The 17,128-nt window shown below is 54.5% G+C and overlaps 1 protein-coding gene across 1 annotated transcript in view; it reads left to right on the top strand.

Annotated features, from left to right (window-relative positions):
- The window catches only part of HCN4 (hyperpolarization activated cyclic nucleotide gated potassium channel 4), a 45,139-nt gene extending 28,355 nt beyond the window's left edge, over positions 1-16,784 (top strand). Inside the window, exons 3-8 of the mRNA XM_004476599.5 lie at positions 5,671-5,832; positions 7,968-8,186; positions 12,082-12,228; positions 12,338-12,578; positions 12,945-13,109; positions 13,232-16,784. Of these exons, the coding sequence (XP_004476656.2) occupies positions 5,671-5,832; positions 7,968-8,186; positions 12,082-12,228; positions 12,338-12,578; positions 12,945-13,109; positions 13,232-14,700 (2,403 nt within the window). The 3' untranslated portion in view covers positions 14,701-16,784. The remainder of the gene's footprint in view (positions 1-5,670; positions 5,833-7,967; positions 8,187-12,081; positions 12,229-12,337; positions 12,579-12,944; positions 13,110-13,231) is intronic.
- The last annotated feature ends 344 nt before the right edge of the window (positions 16,785-17,128 follow it).

Here is a 17,128-nt window from a genome sequence, read left to right as displayed (position 1 = left end):
TCTGAGGTGAGAGCTTGTTATAGGCATGGAGGCTATTGTTAGAAACTGCCAGTTCCCCCCTTTGGATGTTCCCCTGCAGGGCCCAGCACCCCAGCGGCCCATCCCAGAAGCCTCTTCTCTGCACTGGACAGAGGGCTGGAGGCTGGGGCCTGGTCCGGGGGCTGTGCAACCTCTGATGAGCTCGTGGGCCTCGATTTTTCCATTGCTCTCAGAATCAGGTATTCGGCATCTTTGAGATGTGGTCCTGGGGGCAAGGGCTGGCCCTTTCTACCAGCCCCAGGAAGGGACCCAGCATGACCCTCAGTCCAGCTGCTTCTAGCTGGCCCCAGAATACATATGCACCAGCTACTCTTTCTTAGGCATTGGATTGCTCTCCTCATCAGGATGCCTGTTCCCGAGATACTGGTGGATGTTTGTCCTTCTTCACCGAGGAGGAAAACAAGTCCCTGGAGGGAAATCAACCAGGCTCAAAAAAGAGGCCTTGCTGGAAACTCACGGCGACCCGATCCCCAGTTTCTGGTCTCTCCCCAGGACTGAGAAATCAACTCTTTCCATTTTGAGGGTTGGGAAAGAGAGAGAAGGAAAGGAGCCAACGTGTGTTGAGGACCTACAGTGTGACAGCTGTGGGTGTTATCTCACCTGATCCCAGGTCTGCCCAGGGAGCTGGCGGTTACTGACCCATTCCATAGATGGGGAAACCAAGGCTCAGAGTGTAGAAGGCACATACCCGAGGTAGGAGATGTGTTGATCTGTCTTACAGAAGGAGTAGGAGCAAGGCTTCCCTGAGTGCCTCGCCAGGCGCAGGAGCAAGCTGATGAACCTGCCGGCCCATCGAGGTTGCAGTGGCCCTGCAAATTAAGTTGCTCAAAACCACAGTCAGAACCAACATCATAAAAAGGGGTTTTAATAAAGTATAAAGAGCAAGATAAATATTTGCCAAGTGCAGCTGACTTGCGGGTGGCCTATGGCCCCAGCCCACAGCAGGGACATATAAGTGTTTAGCAACTTCTCCCAGCAACGACCAGCCTTGCTCTTGGCAACCATGTCCTGGGCACTGCAGAGTGTTGGGGGAATGGGATGAGTGTCCTCCCAATCTGGGGACCCCTCTTAGCCTGAATGGATGTGCCCCACCCCCCACCTCTTTGCAGAAGGTCAGACTTTGCTCTGTTGGTAGCTTTGGTGTGCAGGGTCTGAGAACCCACCACCAACCTCACCCACTGTCACTGAACATTCCCAGTGTCTGCCGCCTTCATCACCTTCACTATCAGGCACCCACCCCCACCCATGCTCCCTGAAGGATACATAGGTCTGTGTCTACCTGGAGGAAAAAGGGCACCTTTTTTCTTCCCACGAAGTCAAAGGCGGGTTTCCTGTAGGCTGCACCTGCCCAGAGGGGGTTCCTTTTCTAATTCCACTGTATGGACAAGTAGTAACCCCAGTCAGTGTCATCCCCATCACTGTCACTGTGACCTTTGTCATTAAGCGCTTCTCAGTTCCTGAGACCCTACCATGCCATGTTCATTGCCAAGATCACGATAAAGGCAAAATTAGACAAAGACTATATCTTAGAAGAAAATTAGTTATGAAGACAAGAAAAATAGGTAAAATATAAAGAAAACAAGATGTCCCATAAAATATGCTAACCTTCTGTCAAGACCCAGAGTGATTCATAGAGAAGGGCAATTATCGTGGTCTGGCAGTCTGGAACACTTTTGGAAGTGGCCTGAGGCTTCCTTTAGCTCATTTGTATCCATTCAATTTGTATCCATTCATTCACTTAGGCATCTGTGCATTTATTCAGGCAATCGACACATTTCTAAGGGTCCATCTCTGTTAAGTACTGAGGGATACAGATGTGAAAAACATATAAAGACCCCTGCCTTCGTGGAGCAAGTAAATAAATGACATTTTAGGTAGAGAGAAGTCCGTGAAGGAAATATATCAGGACAAAGAGCTATGGTGAGGGTAGGGGGAGCGGCATTAGCTGCTTTACTCAGAGGGGTCCCCGAAGGCCTCTTCCTGCAAGTGGTGTTTGAACTGAGACATGGTGATGACAAGGAGCTGGAGGAAGGATGGAACAGGCAGATGGAATAACAAGTCTTCTACTGAGGCCCTGAGGCAAGAACTGGCTTGGGCGCTCAAGAACTTGAAAGAAGGCCAGTGTGGCTGGAGGGGAAAAGGATGAGAAGAGTGGGAAGGTGAGCCGGGCAGGCGTCAGGGGCCAGGACACTGAACACCATCGTGAGGCAGCTGGCTCCCTCTCTTAAATGCAGTGGGAAGTCATTGGAAGGCTTAAAGCAAGGAAATATAATCTGATGTGTCTGTAAAAGGTCTCTCTGGCGGCTTTGTAGAGAAAGGATTGGGGGGCAGGGAAACCCATCAGGAGGCTGGGCAGTCATCCCAGGAAAAGAGGAGGTATTTAGGAAAGGGTAGTATTAGAACTGGAGTAACATAGATGATTTTGAGATATATACTAAGAAAGTGACGCCAAAGACTCAGTAATGGAGTAGATGTGGGGAAGGAGGTGAAAGAAGGGGACCGACCTGAGCTGGCGATTGTGTTTCTTTTGCTCGGCTGCGTGACTGCATAGGAGCTGGGGGGGGGTGGTTAGTGCCTGGGCTCAGCTCCTCCCCTGAACTCCCCACTGTCCTGCTTGTCCTCCTTTGTTGCTGGGTTTCTAGACACATGTTGCAGGTCCTTTTCCTGGGTGTGGCGTACCTCCCCAGCCAGACTATGTGCTCTGGGCAAGCAGGAGCAAGACCTTTGTCCTTGAACCCCCCATGTGGAGGGGATGGTCTTGGGCACTGACAAGGTTGACCTGATGATGTGCAGTAGACATTTGGGGTTCCACTAAGGGTACCACCATTCAATCCGAACAAGAGAGGGCCAGTCCTGGACCCACACTTCAGAGGGCTCCCTCCCCATAGTGAGGGGTCTGGGGGGCTCTACCCATTCTTCCCTGATCACACTCCCCGTAACCGGGACCCCAGAATTTCTTAATTCTTATAGCTCTGTTTATGTGTCCAGGGCCTGCGCAGGCTGCTTCCCCCAGAGGGGACCACCCAGCACGCAGGCCCCTCTGCCTCCTCATGGGTGGCCATTCGTGGGCTGATAGAGCTTGAGGTGGGCTGGGGTCCCCACACTGTGGGACAGTCAGGGAAGAGAAGAGGGACAGGCCATGTTGTGGTGTGGTTTTCTGAGAGTTCTAAACTCAAACGTGGCCTTCAGGGCATTGTGATGGTGTGTTCTGTCAAGGTAGGAGGACAGAATGTATTTTCTTTAACAGTTTTTGGGTTGATGACCACTTAAATATCCAGGACTGTAGTATGTGGAACTCTATTAGTCCCCTTGCTCTGGGACTGAAATGTTAGGGGCAGGCCTGCCCTCTCTTATCCCTGGCTAAGTTCTCAGTTAAGAATCCGGGGAAACTGCCGTCCTGTTCCTGGCCATCCACTGTTTCTGCTGCCAGTGGCATTGGCTTTCTTGGTCTCTTTCCCATCAGTGGCAGAGGACTATGCCCTGGGTTCCAAAGGCTGCAAAATGAAGAAGCTTAATAATAAACCAGCCCATTCGTGTATCACAGGACCCAGAGCACTTTCCTAGCCTAAACTCTTCATTTCCAGCTACCCTGAGAAGTGGGATGGGATGGCGGGGAATGGGGAGGCATAGCAGATGCCTAGTTTGTCTTAGCTGGGGAGGCTTAGGTGTTGTGGGAGATGAGGGCAGGAGATGGGGATCATCTTCTCTGAGGTGGCCCCATGTTGCCCTCCCGAGCCCCATAGGGTAGGGAGGAGGCAGGGAGCTGGTGGCCACCCAGAAATGTTAGTGACTGGCCTGAGGTCACAAAGCTATTGTGTTTGCCTAGTGCAGAAGAGGCAGAAGTGGGGTCTTCCCCCAGAGCCCAAGCTGGGGGTGCTGGTATTTGGGGATTTGCCAGGGGAGGATGGGGAGAGGCTGGTGAAGGCCTCACAAGCCCCACACCCAGGCCATCACAGCACAGCCAGCAGTGGAAGGATGGACCAGATGCTCCAACTTCATACTCGGGTACTCTCTGTATCCCAGACACAGGCTCCAGCCCAGCCTGAACCTGACCCTGGTCATGCGACTCTGGCCACAGACTGGCCTGCTGGACTCCAGCACCCACCATTCCTTAGTGGCCGAGGCACACTGACAGCCAGGTGGTGCTAGGCTGCAGGGCATGCCGTGTCATCTGAAGTGTTGTACTGTGTACTTGACCCACAGGGGCCTAGAGGCCAGCAAGTCTCTTTCAGCTCTGCGTCTGCTTGCTTTGTGCATCTGGGCACATCATTCAGCCTTTTGGGGCTTTAGATGTTTTTTTGGCAAAATGGAACTACTGAACACCACCCTTCTTTCTCTGGGCCAATCTAATAATCTAATATGATGGTACAGGCATCAGAACCAAGGCAGACCTGGTTCAAAACCTGGCTCTGCCGCTGTGATCTTGAGCAAGTGACTTTCCTTCTCTGAGCCTTGGTGTTTTCATCTGTAAAATGGGTTAACAATATCTTCAGCAAAGGGTAGTTGTGCGTTTAAATGAGATGATGAATGTGGAGCCCACTGCCCTCACTCTGGGGTGGTGTCATCGATTCCTCTGTGGTGGGACAAGCTTGAGCTCCCAGCCTTCCATGAACCTTTAAAATGCCTGTTTTGTCCTGAAAGGAGTCCACACCCTTTTGTCTAGAACATTGAGCTTTTCCATTGGTGAGGGCTTCAGGTGGGATGACCTTCAGGTTTATAGATTTTGGACAGTGCTCATCTTCAGTTGTCAGAACCCAGGCTATTCTTATATTTCAGAAGGGGAAACTGAGGCCATTAGTAGCAGAATATCCTACCATCAGCTACAGGGCTATAGCTAAGAAGATCTCTGGCCAAAGAATTGAAATCTCTAGAGTCTGTTTTCTTGGGCCTCAGTTTCCCCATCTGAAATAGCTTAAATTAGGTCTCTTCGGCACTTGACAAGTCCATTATTTTGACCCAAAAAACCCTTTCCAGGAGGGATATTTCCGCCTGGGAATGTTGTGGAGAGGGTGGGAGGCTAGGTGGGTGAGACCCCCAAGGTCTTCCAGGCCAGCGAAAAGGCCAGAACTTCCAGAGACCTCCCTCCCTCTCTCCACTCCCTCAGTGCTCTGTCACCACGGCAACCCCTGCCAGGAACTAAGCTGCTCTGCGTAGAGGGAATTGGGGCAGGGATGCTGGGATGTGCCCACCCTCGGCTCTGTACAACCTCACTTCAACACTCCCTCTTGGAGCCACAAGGAACGGAGATGGGCAGAGGGCAGTGGGCTAGGGTTGAGGGTACTGTACTTTATAAAACTGCAAAGGAAGACTAGTAATACCGATACATATTGACTAATAATAAAGATGAGTTATTAATAACAAGTTAATAGTGGCTTGTAATCTATTGAACATTTCCATACCCCAGTTCTAAGCACTTCCTCTGTGTAATTTAATCCTTATGACATCCCACTCAGGGAAGAATTTTTCTTGCCATTTTCCACTTGAGGAAACATGACCAGAGAGGTTCACGAACTTTCTGGACCTGCACAACCTGGCCGCGATTACACAGAGCTCCAGGGTGGGAGGCAGGGGGCCACGCCCCCTCCCAGCCAACCACCCACCTGGGCCACCCCCTCCCACCTCTGCTGGCAGATCTTCCACATGACCTACGACCTGGCCAGCGCCGTGGTGCGCATCGTGAACCTCATCGGGATGATGCTCCTGCTGTGCCACTGGGACGGCTGCCTGCAGTTCCTGGTGCCCATGCTGCAGGACTTCCCCGACGACTGCTGGGTGTCCATCAACAACATGGTGGTAAGTGCGCCCGGCCTTCCCTCCCTGCGGGTCCTGAGGCCAGAGAGGCAGAGCAGGCCAACAACTTGGAACTCCCAAGTCCCAGGAGGTAGAGTCTGGCCCCCACCGATCTGTGGCTCTGCCCAGTACAGGCCTGAGCATGTGCTACAAGTCCCCAAACTCCATGCAGATCTATGAGCCGTTCCCACGCCCTGCTTACAGTCTCCCCAGGAGTTGGGAGCCTCCGTGGTTGGCCTTGGTTTTGCTCAGGGAGACTAAGACTTGGGTGTCCTCAGGCTGGGCTAGGGGCGCTGCCCCTGCTCCCTAGAGGCAAACCAATCCTTAAAAGCTGAGCCCAAGAAAACAGAAATCCGTGGGGGCACTATTTGAAGTATATGCAGCCCCCAGGTCCCATGCAGCCACTTTCTGCTCTATTGCCAGTGCTGGCATGTCTTCACCACCCCTCATGTCCCCCACCCCCACCCCACCCCACACAGTATCTTGATGTGGAGGCTGGAGGCCAAGGACCTGGTCACATGGGCCCTGAACCAGAGGGCCGCAAGATGGAGCCCTCCATCCCACCGCTCAAATCCTGTGAGTGAGGGAAGTTGGAATTAGGGCTGTGGAAGCCCTGGGGCTGAGCCCCCCACCCCCTATATGGACAGAGTGGGCTCCAGGAGGGGGAGCAGGGTGGGGAGGGCCTCCTGGACCTGGGAGCCTTTGTCTCCGTCCATCTGGCCGTATTCCCTGCCTCCCCTCATTCTACCCCCCAGTCAGTTCAGTTTGGTCTGAAGGCAAATCCCCAGGGTCCCAGGGGAGGAAAAAGAGCTTAGAAAGAGGTAAAAGAGACCCTGAGGCATCTTTCAGCATCAAACAGGCCTTTACAAAACAGCCTTTTGATGAGCTAAGTGTAAATGAATGAGCCATATGGATTAAATTTCCAGCCCTCCAAGGCTCAGCAGCAAGGCCTGGAAGCCCCAACTAGAGGTTGCTGGGGGAGCCCAGGTCTCTTTCACTCCTGGGGGTCAGCCCCTCAGACCCCTACCCTAGTGTGGGCTAGAGTCACCAGACCAGAGGAAGTAGCTCTGCTCCAGGACGCACCAAGTGACCTTGAACCTGGCACCTGGGCTCTGTGCAGCAAGAGGAGCGTCTGTCCTTCCTCCAGTTGCTGGAAAAGCCTGGTGATGGCGGGAGGGCTTAGGGTTCCAGGCATAAGCTCTGTGCGTTTCACGTTGCTGGTAACACATCTGCCACGTGAGCAGAGAGACACTGGGGAAGTGACCGGCTGGGGTTTGGCTGGCGGCCCCCTCAACTGGGGTAGTTTCCTCCGTGAGATGGTAGCAGCCTGTGCATGCACTAAATTCAAGACATGGCCCTTCTGAAGCCCAGTGTTCCCCCACTGAGCCTTCCTTGAGACACCAACTGGCTTTGGAGCCAAAAATAGTCAGGAGGCCCGGTCCCTTGCTCCCTGTTCCCGCCCCCATGCATTGTGTGTTTCCCAACAGTCCACCTTTGAGGAGGTGGAGAATTAGTGGGCGCAGCCCTAGGCAGGATGCTTCCCGTAGGAGGTGGAGTTAGCTTTTGCTAGCTTTTGGGTAGCTTTTGCACACCCAAAATGAGGACAGTTTTTCAGCTCAGTCTGCCAGAGCTTGTCCCCGGGGGGGAAGCATATCTGGTTTTATAATTGAGGTCAGTAGGGAAATGGGCTTCACTTGGCAACAGCTTGGGGGGTAGGTAGGGTGATGGAGCTATTTCAGTGTCCGAGGGTCATCAGGGTGGCCTAGCCTGGAACCTTTTGTTACTCAGGAGAGCGTCAGGCTGCCCCATGGGGGCTGAGTGGTTAGATGGGGGCCAGGCTGGCTTCCATTCCTTTGTGGGGGCTTCCAGTCTGGCCTGACTTCAGGAGAAAGGCCTAAGTGGGGGATTTACTTTCACTGCACATTGTCAGCTCAGACCTACCTGGTCCGCCACTGAAGGCTCTCAGCTCCAGAAGCTCTCAGAGCCCCAGGCTCAGCCACGGGGAGAGAGTTAGGTTGAGGGGTGGGAGGTGGAGGGGCCTTTTCTAGGTTCCAGTGAGAAGGGCCTGCCTGCTCATTGGCCCAAGCCCATTTTTCCCTCCCCTCCATCTGTCTGTCCCCCCATGCATCTGTCCACAGAACAACTCCTGGGGAAAGCAGTACTCCTACGCCCTCTTCAAGGCCATGAGCCACATGCTGTGCATCGGATATGGGCGGCAGGCGCCCGTGGGCATGTCGGACGTCTGGCTCACCATGCTCAGCATGATCGTGGGTGCCACCTGCTACGCCATGTTCATCGGCCACGCCACTGCCCTCATCCAGTCCCTGGACTCCTCCCGGCGCCAGTACCAGGAGAAGGTAGGGTGGAGAGCCACGGTCCACCCAGGGCTCACAGGAGAACCTGCCATTGGTCCTTCCCCAAGAGGAGCCCAGGCCGTTAGCCAGGGGGCATCCACCAGGCCCCGAAGGGTCCAGCCCTGTGCCAGGACTCCCAGTGGGGGATGGAGAAGGAGGAGGCGGACACCCCATAGATGAGAACCACTTCAACTCCCTGGCCTTAAATGTATCAATGTCTTTTCATCACACCCACTTTTCCTCCCTCCCTCCTCAGGTAACTGAGGACCTGTCTCTCGTGGCTGAGGATCCCCCACCTCCCGTTCCCTGGATCTGATCTCTCTCCACCTTCTCAGGGATCCCACCTTCTCCAGGAACTCTTCTCCTCTCCACTGGCCCTTCCCATCAGCACTTAAACTTCTTTGGTCTCTCCCTTCTTGAAAACACCTGTCTTGGCCAGCAACCTGTTTGGCTGCTGTCTTTTCTATTGTCTGCCTCCTTTTCATGGACAAATGCCTAAAAAGAAAAAGAAATTGTTAATGCCTGCTGAATCCATTTCCTTATGTCAGTTCATGAAATCTAAGCTCACCAGTGGCCTCTGTGTTTCTAAATCCAGTAGATCCTTCTTGGTCCTCATCTTGCTCGACCTCTCCACAGCATTGGACAGCTAACGTACACTTCTCTTTCCTCACTTGGTTTCTGTGACTTCATGCTCCCCAGTTTTCCTCCCACCTCTCTGGCTGGTCCTTCTTAAGTGCCTTTGAAATCTTCTTAGTCATTAGTCAACTTCTCAGTCCGTTGAGGTCCCTGGTAGCTCGGCCTTGACTCACTGATCCTCTCTCTATTCTGTCTTCCTAAGTGTTATTGAAAAAAAAAAAACCCTCCCCAAAGCATGCCTTATATCTGTCTATATACAGTGGGACCCACATTTACATCATCAGTCCTCACTTCTTTTCTCAGCTCCAGACTGTCTATTCGATACCTCCCTGGACCCCTCAAACCCATCATGTCCAAAATTAAAACAATCTCCCCTCCCCACTCTATTCCCAACCTCTGTTCCTCCCCATCTCATTCAGGGACACCAGGCACACCAGAAGTCTGGAACCAACCTGACATCTCTCTGCTGCACTGCCCCCAATAATCATAAAGCTCCATCATAAGTGCTTACCTCAAAAAACCTCCTCTTCTCTCCATCCCAGCCAAACTCTGCCCTAGTCACCAGCTTCTACCTCTCAGCAAAGTCACTACAATGACTTCCTAGTCCTTGTGTATCACAGTAACCAAGATCTGATGCCTAGAGCCATTCAGCCTGGGTTCTAATCCAGCTCCTCCATGGATGAGTGCTTTGCTCTTGGGCATGTTACTTCCCAGCTCTGGGTGCATTTCCTCATCTGTAAGCTGGGGATCATAACTGCAGTTATGTCACAGGTTTAGTGAGTATGTCAAACCCATGGAACTATGGGAGCACGTAGTAGACTATTGATTATAAATTAGCTAAACAGCTTCCACTCTGCCACCTTCTACTCCACTTTTCACATGGTAATTGGAACGACATTTGAAAAATATAAATCTTATCACCCCTCTACTTAAAACTCTTCCAAGCCTTCACATTGCCCTTAACACGTAGACTAACTCCTAAGCGTGTTTTTTAGCCTGGCATTTAGGGAGCATAATCCAGCCCTTTTCCATCCTACCGGGGGCCCCATCGCTCTTGGTTCCAGCCTCAGCAGGCTTCTCTGACCTTGCACATGTCATGCTCTCTCCTGCCATGACAGGGGCTCTGACCTGGAGCTCTCCTCCTTTTCACCTGTGAAGTTCCTCGCATTCAGCCCCCCATCATGTGACCCCATGGCACCCACTAATTCTCTTTCACCACACTTTTCATCCAACAGTTATTCAGTGAATCATATGTAGCTGTCTGTTTACCCATCTGTCTTCCCTATTGAGGCTGTGGCTCATGAGTGAGGATCCAGGTCTGTCGTGTTCTCCATCGTATTCCCAGTGTCTGGCACATAGTAGGGCTCAGTGTTAACTGACTCACTGCCTGCCTTCGGTGTTGCCCAGGAGTGCCCCAGCTGGGGTAACTGGCAGATAGCAGCTGTTGAGGTGTGGAGGTGCAGGCCCCATGCTGCCAAGAGAACTTGGGGAGAGCCTGTATAGTAGGGGGTGAGATGAACATACTCAGTTTGAGGAGGGAGAGGAAGAAGGTGGAAGAGCATTCTAGGCCAGTCATGATGAGCAAAGGTGTGTGGAAGGGTGATAAAGAAAAAGTAGCCTGGTTAGAGCAAAGGGTTCTGGGTCCAGAGTGAGCAGGCAGGGAGAGAGGGAGTCAGTTATACAGGTTGGGACTTAATCTAGGGCAAGCTCAGGGATCATTCTGGGGCCTGGATCAGGGCTCAGCATGTGATCAGGGTCAGGACTCAGTCTGTGACCAGGGTCAGGGCTAAGTCTGTGACCAGAGTCAGGGTTCAGAGTATGACCAAGGTCAGAGCTCAGCGAGTAATCAGGATCAAGGCTCAGCCTGTGACCAGGATCAGAGCCCAGTTTATGATTAGGTCAGGACTCAGTGTGTGATCAGGATTGGGGCTCAGTTAGAGGCCAAGATCTGGGACCAGGATCAGGGATTAGTTTGGAAAAAGGACAGGATTTATTCTAGGACCAGAGTCAAGCTGCATGTGGCTTCCCATTTGAGAGCTGTCCTGGTTTTATCCTTTGGTTAACAGCTCTCCAAGTCTTCCTGATTCACCCAGAAATCTCTCTTAAGTGTATTACCTCCATCCCTTCCTATTACCCTTTCTCACCTGGACCACTTTAAGTCTTCTACCTCCTTCTCACTTCCAGACCCCACCTCCTCACCCCTATTGGATCTCTATGAGCTGCCAGAGTTCTCTCTGCCCTGCCCTCATAGCCACTGGAAGAAGTCACTGCCCCCTGGGGTTTGCATAACTTAGAGTAGACAGTGACCAGGTTGGCTGGAAGAACCACAGGGCACCTCATCCCCCTTAACTGCCAATTAGCATCTCTAAACAGCAGCACTGTGTCACCACCTCTTTGAAACACTTAGAGGGGAGAATAGGCTCCCCTATTTCTCATTGTACCTGGGATTACAGGGACTTCCCTTACTTCTCAGTGTGGAAAAACCTGCTGTTGCCTAATCAGTGCCTCCAGTCTCAAAGCTCTCACCCACCTCTAGGGATGGCTGGACTACACCCACCCCTCACTTGAGGGCCAGCAGGATCATTTATTTGGGTGTGAGCCCTGGGGACTTAGGTTCACAAATCTCTTGTGCCCAAACCTCTCTTTGATGGTCCCTGCTCTATGTGGCCTCCCTCCACACCCATCCTCCGGCCTGGAGGAGCTTTTCATCACCCTGATGCAGGGTCTCTTCTGAGGCCACGTTGGGATACATACTGTGTGATGGGTCAGACAGTCCTGCTTCAGCCTCCCATCCTTCTAACCCATTGCAGCCCAGTCCTACTGGCCATGTTTGTCCACTAATGGATAACAGCTCTTCCCAGAGTCACTGAGGCCTCTCTGGCCCACAGGGAAACATAAAAAAGACAAGTTCAGAGGAAACTTGGTCGACCTCCTGGGTCTCTTGGCATCCTGTAGCTGAGCTTTGGACCATCTCTCTTGTCCCCGCCCATCTCTGTAGTATTGAGTCCATGAGAACAGACACCGTGATGGAGCACCCCCCTCCTGCACCCAAGCAACTGGGGGTCCAGCCATTATGGCACAGTGTGACTACACCACACTGAGGACTTCCAATCGCAGGGAGCCAAGGTCTGCCAAGAAGGCCCACGGGACTCAGTGCCTGGCTGTGGTCACTAGCAGGGCCAAGGCTGGGGGTGCATGGGCTGGGGCCATGGGGCTGGCCGGCTTGGAGGTGACAGCCTTCTCCCTCTCTCCCGGGATGCAGTACAAGCAGGTGGAGCAGTACATGTCCTTCCACAAGCTTCCGCCCGACACCCGGCAGCGCATCCACGACTACTACGAGCACCGCTACCAGGGCAAAATGTTTGATGAAGAAAGCATCCTGGGCGAGCTGAGTGAGCCGCTGAGAGAGGTGAGCTTCACAGGCACGCCGAGCCAGGGAAGGGGAGCCGGCCCAGCCCGCCTGATGGCTCCCCTCACCTCCTTGTTCTGTTTCTCAATCCGTCCTGTCTGGGGAGCAGGAGATCATCAACTTTAACTGCCGGAAGCTGGTGGCCTCCATGCCGCTGTTTGCCAATGCGGACCCCAACTTTGTGACATCCATGCTGACCAAGCTGCGCTTCGAGGTCTTCCAGCCTGGGGACTACATCATCCGCGAAGGCACCATCGGCAAGAAGATGTACTTCATCCAGCACGGCGTGGTCAGTGTGCTCACCAAGGGCAACAAGGAGACCAAGTTGGCCGACGGCTCCTATTTTGGAGGTGAGGCGGCCAGGGGGTCGTGAGGGGAGAAGGGCCACCCCTGGGGTGTGCACTGGAGAGATACTGAGGATGATAGCGGCCTCGGGGGTCCTGCATGACCGTGGCCTGGAGTAGGTGTCTGCGAGAACAACATAGGGGGTGGTCCCAGAGATGGAAAAGACAGCCTGGCCCCCACGTTTGGGGTGGGTGAGGATGGGCATCCAATGTGGCTACCGCCTGGGGGTGGGACCTTGTAAACCTGTCAAGGCTTCTGCCCCAGGCAGCGGGGACCCAGGACGGGGTGGGGCAGGAGGACCTCTGGAGTGTGCTGAGCAGCCCCTACCCCCATCTGTGCACGCCCCTCCCTGATTCCCGATGTCCTGGCAGAGATCTGCCTGCTGACCCGGGGCCGGCGCACAGCTAGCGTGAGGGCGGACACCTACTGCCGCCTCTACTCGCTGAGCGTGGACAACTTCAACGAGGTGCTGGAGGAGTACCCCATGATGCGGCGGGCCTTTGAGACGGTGGCACTGGACCGCCTGGATCGCATCGGTGAGGGGGACGGGCGGGAGGCCAGGAGGGCAGGGCTCCCCCCACCCCCTGTCGTCTGGCGCATGCGCCCCAATGCTTTCCTCACCCCAGCTTGAGCCACCCGCTCTTGTTCCATGGCCCAGGCAAGAAGAACTCCATCCTTCTCCACAAAGTCCAGCACGACCTCAACTCAGGTGTCTTCAACTACCAGGAGAATGAGATCATCCAGCAGATCGTGCAGCACGACCGCGAGATGGCCCACTGTGCGCACCGTGTCCAGGCCGCCGCCTCGGCCACCCCGACCCCCACACCCGTCATCTGGACTCCGCTGATCCAGGCCCCGCTGCAGGCCGCTGCAGCCACCACTTCCGTGGCCATAGCGCTGACCCACCACCCGCGCCTGCCTGCCGCCATCTTCCGCCCACCCCCGGGAACTGGGCTGGGCAACCTCGGGGCAGGGCAGACCCCGAGGCACCTGAAGCGGCTGCAGTCGCTGATCCCTTCTGCCTTGGGCTCCGCCTCCCCCGCCAGCAGCCCGTCCCAGGTGGATACACCATCTTCCTCCTCCTTCCACATCCAACAGCTGGCTGGATTCTCTGCCCCCGCCGGACTCAGCCCTCTCCTGCCCTCGTCCAGCTCTTCTCCCCCGCCGGGGGCCTGCGGATCCCCCCTGGCTCCCACACCATCTGCCACGGCAGCGGCCGCCGCCACAGCCGGGTTTGGCCACTTCCACAAGGCGCTAGGCAGCTCCCTGTCCTCCTCTGACTCTCCGCTGCTCACCCCGCTGCAGCCCGGTGCCCGCTCCCCGCAGGCTGCCCAGCCACCGCCTCCACTGCCCGGGGCCCGGGGAGGCCTGGGACTCCTGGAGCACTTCCTGCCACCCCCGCCCTCGGCCAGGTCCCCATCATCCAGCCCCGGGCAACTGGGCCAGCCTCCCGGGGATCTGTCCCCGGGTCTGGCTGCTGGCCCGCCAAGTACACCAGAGACACCCCCACGGCAGCCAGAGCGGCCAGGCTTCACAGCAGGGGCCTCTGGGGGGGCTTCCCCTGTAGCCTTTACCCCCCGAGGAGGCCTCAGCCCCCCTGGCCACAGCCCAGGTCCCCCAAGAACTTTCCCAAGTGCCCCACCTCGGGCCTCTGGCTCCCACGGTTCTTTGCTCCTGCCACCCGCGTCCAGTTCCCCACCACCCCAGGTCCCCCAGCGCCGGGGAACGCCCCCCGTCACCCCGGGCCGCCTCACCCAGGACCTCAAGCTCATCTCAGCCTCCCAGCCGGCCCTGCCCCAGGACGGGGCCCAGACTCTACGAAGAGCCTCCCCACATTCCTCCGGGGAGTCCGTGGCTGCCTTCCCGCTCCTCCCCAGGGCCGGGGGCGGCGGCGGGGGCAGTGGGAGTAGTGGGGGCCTTGGTCCCCCCGGGAGGCCCTATGGTGCCACCCCTGGCCAGCACGTCACTCTGCCTCGGAAGACATCCTCAGGTTCTTTGCCACCCCCTCTTTCTTTGTTTGGGGCAAGAGCCGCCTCTTCTGGGGGGCCCCCTCTGACTGCTGCACCCCAGAGAGAACCTGGGGCCAGGTCTGAGCCAGTACGCTCCAAACTGCCGTCCAATCTATGAGCCTGGGCTCCTCCCTCCTCCTTCCTCTCCCTTCTTTTTTCTCCTTTCTTTCTTCCTTCAGGTTTAACTGTGATTAGGAAATATACCAATAACAATAATAATTATCATTAAAAGGAAAAAAAAAAAAAGAACCCACATCAGAAAAACAAAAGACAGCAGAAAATAACCAGGTATTCTTAGAGCTATAGATTTTTGGTCACTTGCTTTTCTAGACTATTTTAATACTCAGCTCTAGAGGGAGGGAGGGGGGAGGGGAGCAGACAGGGCCCAAGCGCAGAAGCCAGAGAGTAGCAGGGAGGGCTCCTGGGGCTGGTCAGGCATGCGGGTGGCCCTATTTGGGGTTCCTAGAGCTGACCTGTCATTGTTTTTGTTTTAGAGGGACAGTCACCACCAGCCCCTTAGCTGTGAACTTGAAGTTCCCTCTGCTGAGGGTCAACTCCTACCCCCAGAAAGGGGCTGCCCTTTGGCATGTTCCTGGGGAACCTCAGACACCTGAGTCCTTGGGACAAAATGGGGCCAGGGCGCCGAGGGCCTTGCACTTTTTCTACTGCAAACTTACTTAGCAAGCTATGTATATGACTATGACTATGTATATGTTTATGTATGTAAGACGTGTATATGTATAGCTATGTAGCGCTCTGTAGAGCCATGTAGATAGTGACTCACGTGCGCACATGTGTGTGCCAGCTAGTTAACCCCATGTTGCCAGGACACCCAGGTCACCTTACACCCAGCATCCCGCCTTGGCCCACAGGCAGGGCGCCGCAGGGCCTGGGGGAAGCATCCTCTCCAGGCCTCAGGGAAGAGGATGTCCCAGGACCTCTGCAGGCCGCCTCCCCATCCCTAGTCTCAAGTCCAGTCCCACCTGACCCTCACCACATGGAAGCAGAGGACTGCAGACTGTGTCCTCCTATCCCGTAGGGCCTCTAGCACACCCGTCATGCCTGGCCTCAGTTTTCCCATCTGTAGGATGGAGGGGATGAGGGGAACTTCTATTTATTGAGTCTGTTCTGTGCCAAGCACTGGTTTAGCACTTTACACATTAACTTCTTCATCTTCACAAAGATCACAAGGTAAGTACTTCTATTGTCCCTGTTTCACAGATGAGGAAACTGAGTTTTGGGTTATTTTTCTAGAATCATGTAACATGGCCTGAGACTTGAATCCACACCTGCTTGAGGCCAAAGTCTATATTCCTTCCATCAGAAAACTGTCAAGACAGACTGAGTTAGGTGGTCCCCAAGCATGGTACAGAATGAAAAGCCCAGATTTTGGTGTCATTTCCCCGAGTTCAAATCCCAACTCTGTCACTTCTTATAACTGCATGACCTTCAGCAAGTTATCTATCCTTTCTGTCTGTGACCATCATTTGTTAAATGAGAATAATAATGTTACCGCCCTCACAAGGACCTTTGAGGACCAGATGAGAAAACTAGTATGTGAAACCCCCAGCCCAGTGCCCAGCACATACCATAGTAGGTGCTTGATAAATCACGTTTTTTCTGCCCATCCTCATGTGCCCAGCCAATGGCTCCAGCAAACTATGGTGGCAGCCCCAGGGAGCTTTGGCAGAGAGCTCCAGGACTTAAAATCTCAGGACTCAGGAAGTGGCTGGGCCTCCCTAAGGGCTTGAGGGAGATGTGTGGCCAGTGGGTGGGCTTGAGCCAGGCCTTAAGAGATGGGATTAGCAAGAGAGAGGAAGGAAGGGGAAGTCAGTGGGATGGAGTACACAGTGAGGAGATTACTGAGCTGGGTGTGGAGACAGGCTTTGGGAGGAGGTCTACAGGCTGGGGGTTCAGAGTGGGCCTTGGATGGCAAGTTAAGAGGGTTGGGCTTGGTTCTGAAGGAAGCTGGGACCCACAGCAGTTTCCGGGGTGGGGCCAATGTCAAAGCAGCTCAAACACCTCTTGAGGGAGGATCTTCCTCCCCATCCATCCTCTGGAAGCACGGGATCCTACCAGAGCCAAAGGTCAGCAGTCTGCCCCCTGCCTATAGGGCAGGAGCAGGTTTGGTTGCCAAGATCTGAATTATGAGGAGGGCTGGTCCCACCTTGTCCATCCAGATCCATGCTCCGTGCTCCATGCTCCAAGCCAGAATGTTGCTGGTAAGATCAAGTTTTGTCCTGAGCTGCCATGGAGTTCAGGACAGGCCAATTTCTCCATAGATGGGCTGCAGGGAGTGGGAGGCAATAATCCAGGAGAGAGGGGGATGAGGGATCCTGGGGCCCTAGGGATGGAGACTGAGAGCCAGACTGGCCCTAGTCTTTAATGGGCTGGAGAACACCCTCTTATCCACTCACTCTACCCAACCCCCTGGGCCTGAGGAGTTCTCAGACTTGGAAGGACTTAAACAGCAGCTTCAGCCTATGTTCTACTTTGCCCATACCAAGGAAAAAAGCTCAAAGAGGGAAGCAGACTTGAACCAAACC

This window comes from Dasypus novemcinctus, chromosome 3, assembly GCF_030445035.2.
Source record: "Dasypus novemcinctus isolate mDasNov1 chromosome 3, mDasNov1.1.hap2, whole genome shotgun sequence".
NCBI lineage: Eukaryota > Metazoa > Chordata > Mammalia > Cingulata > Dasypodidae > Dasypus > Dasypus novemcinctus.
The sequence above is the reverse complement of the archived record's forward strand: the minus strand, read 5'-3'. Positions and strand labels throughout refer to the sequence as shown.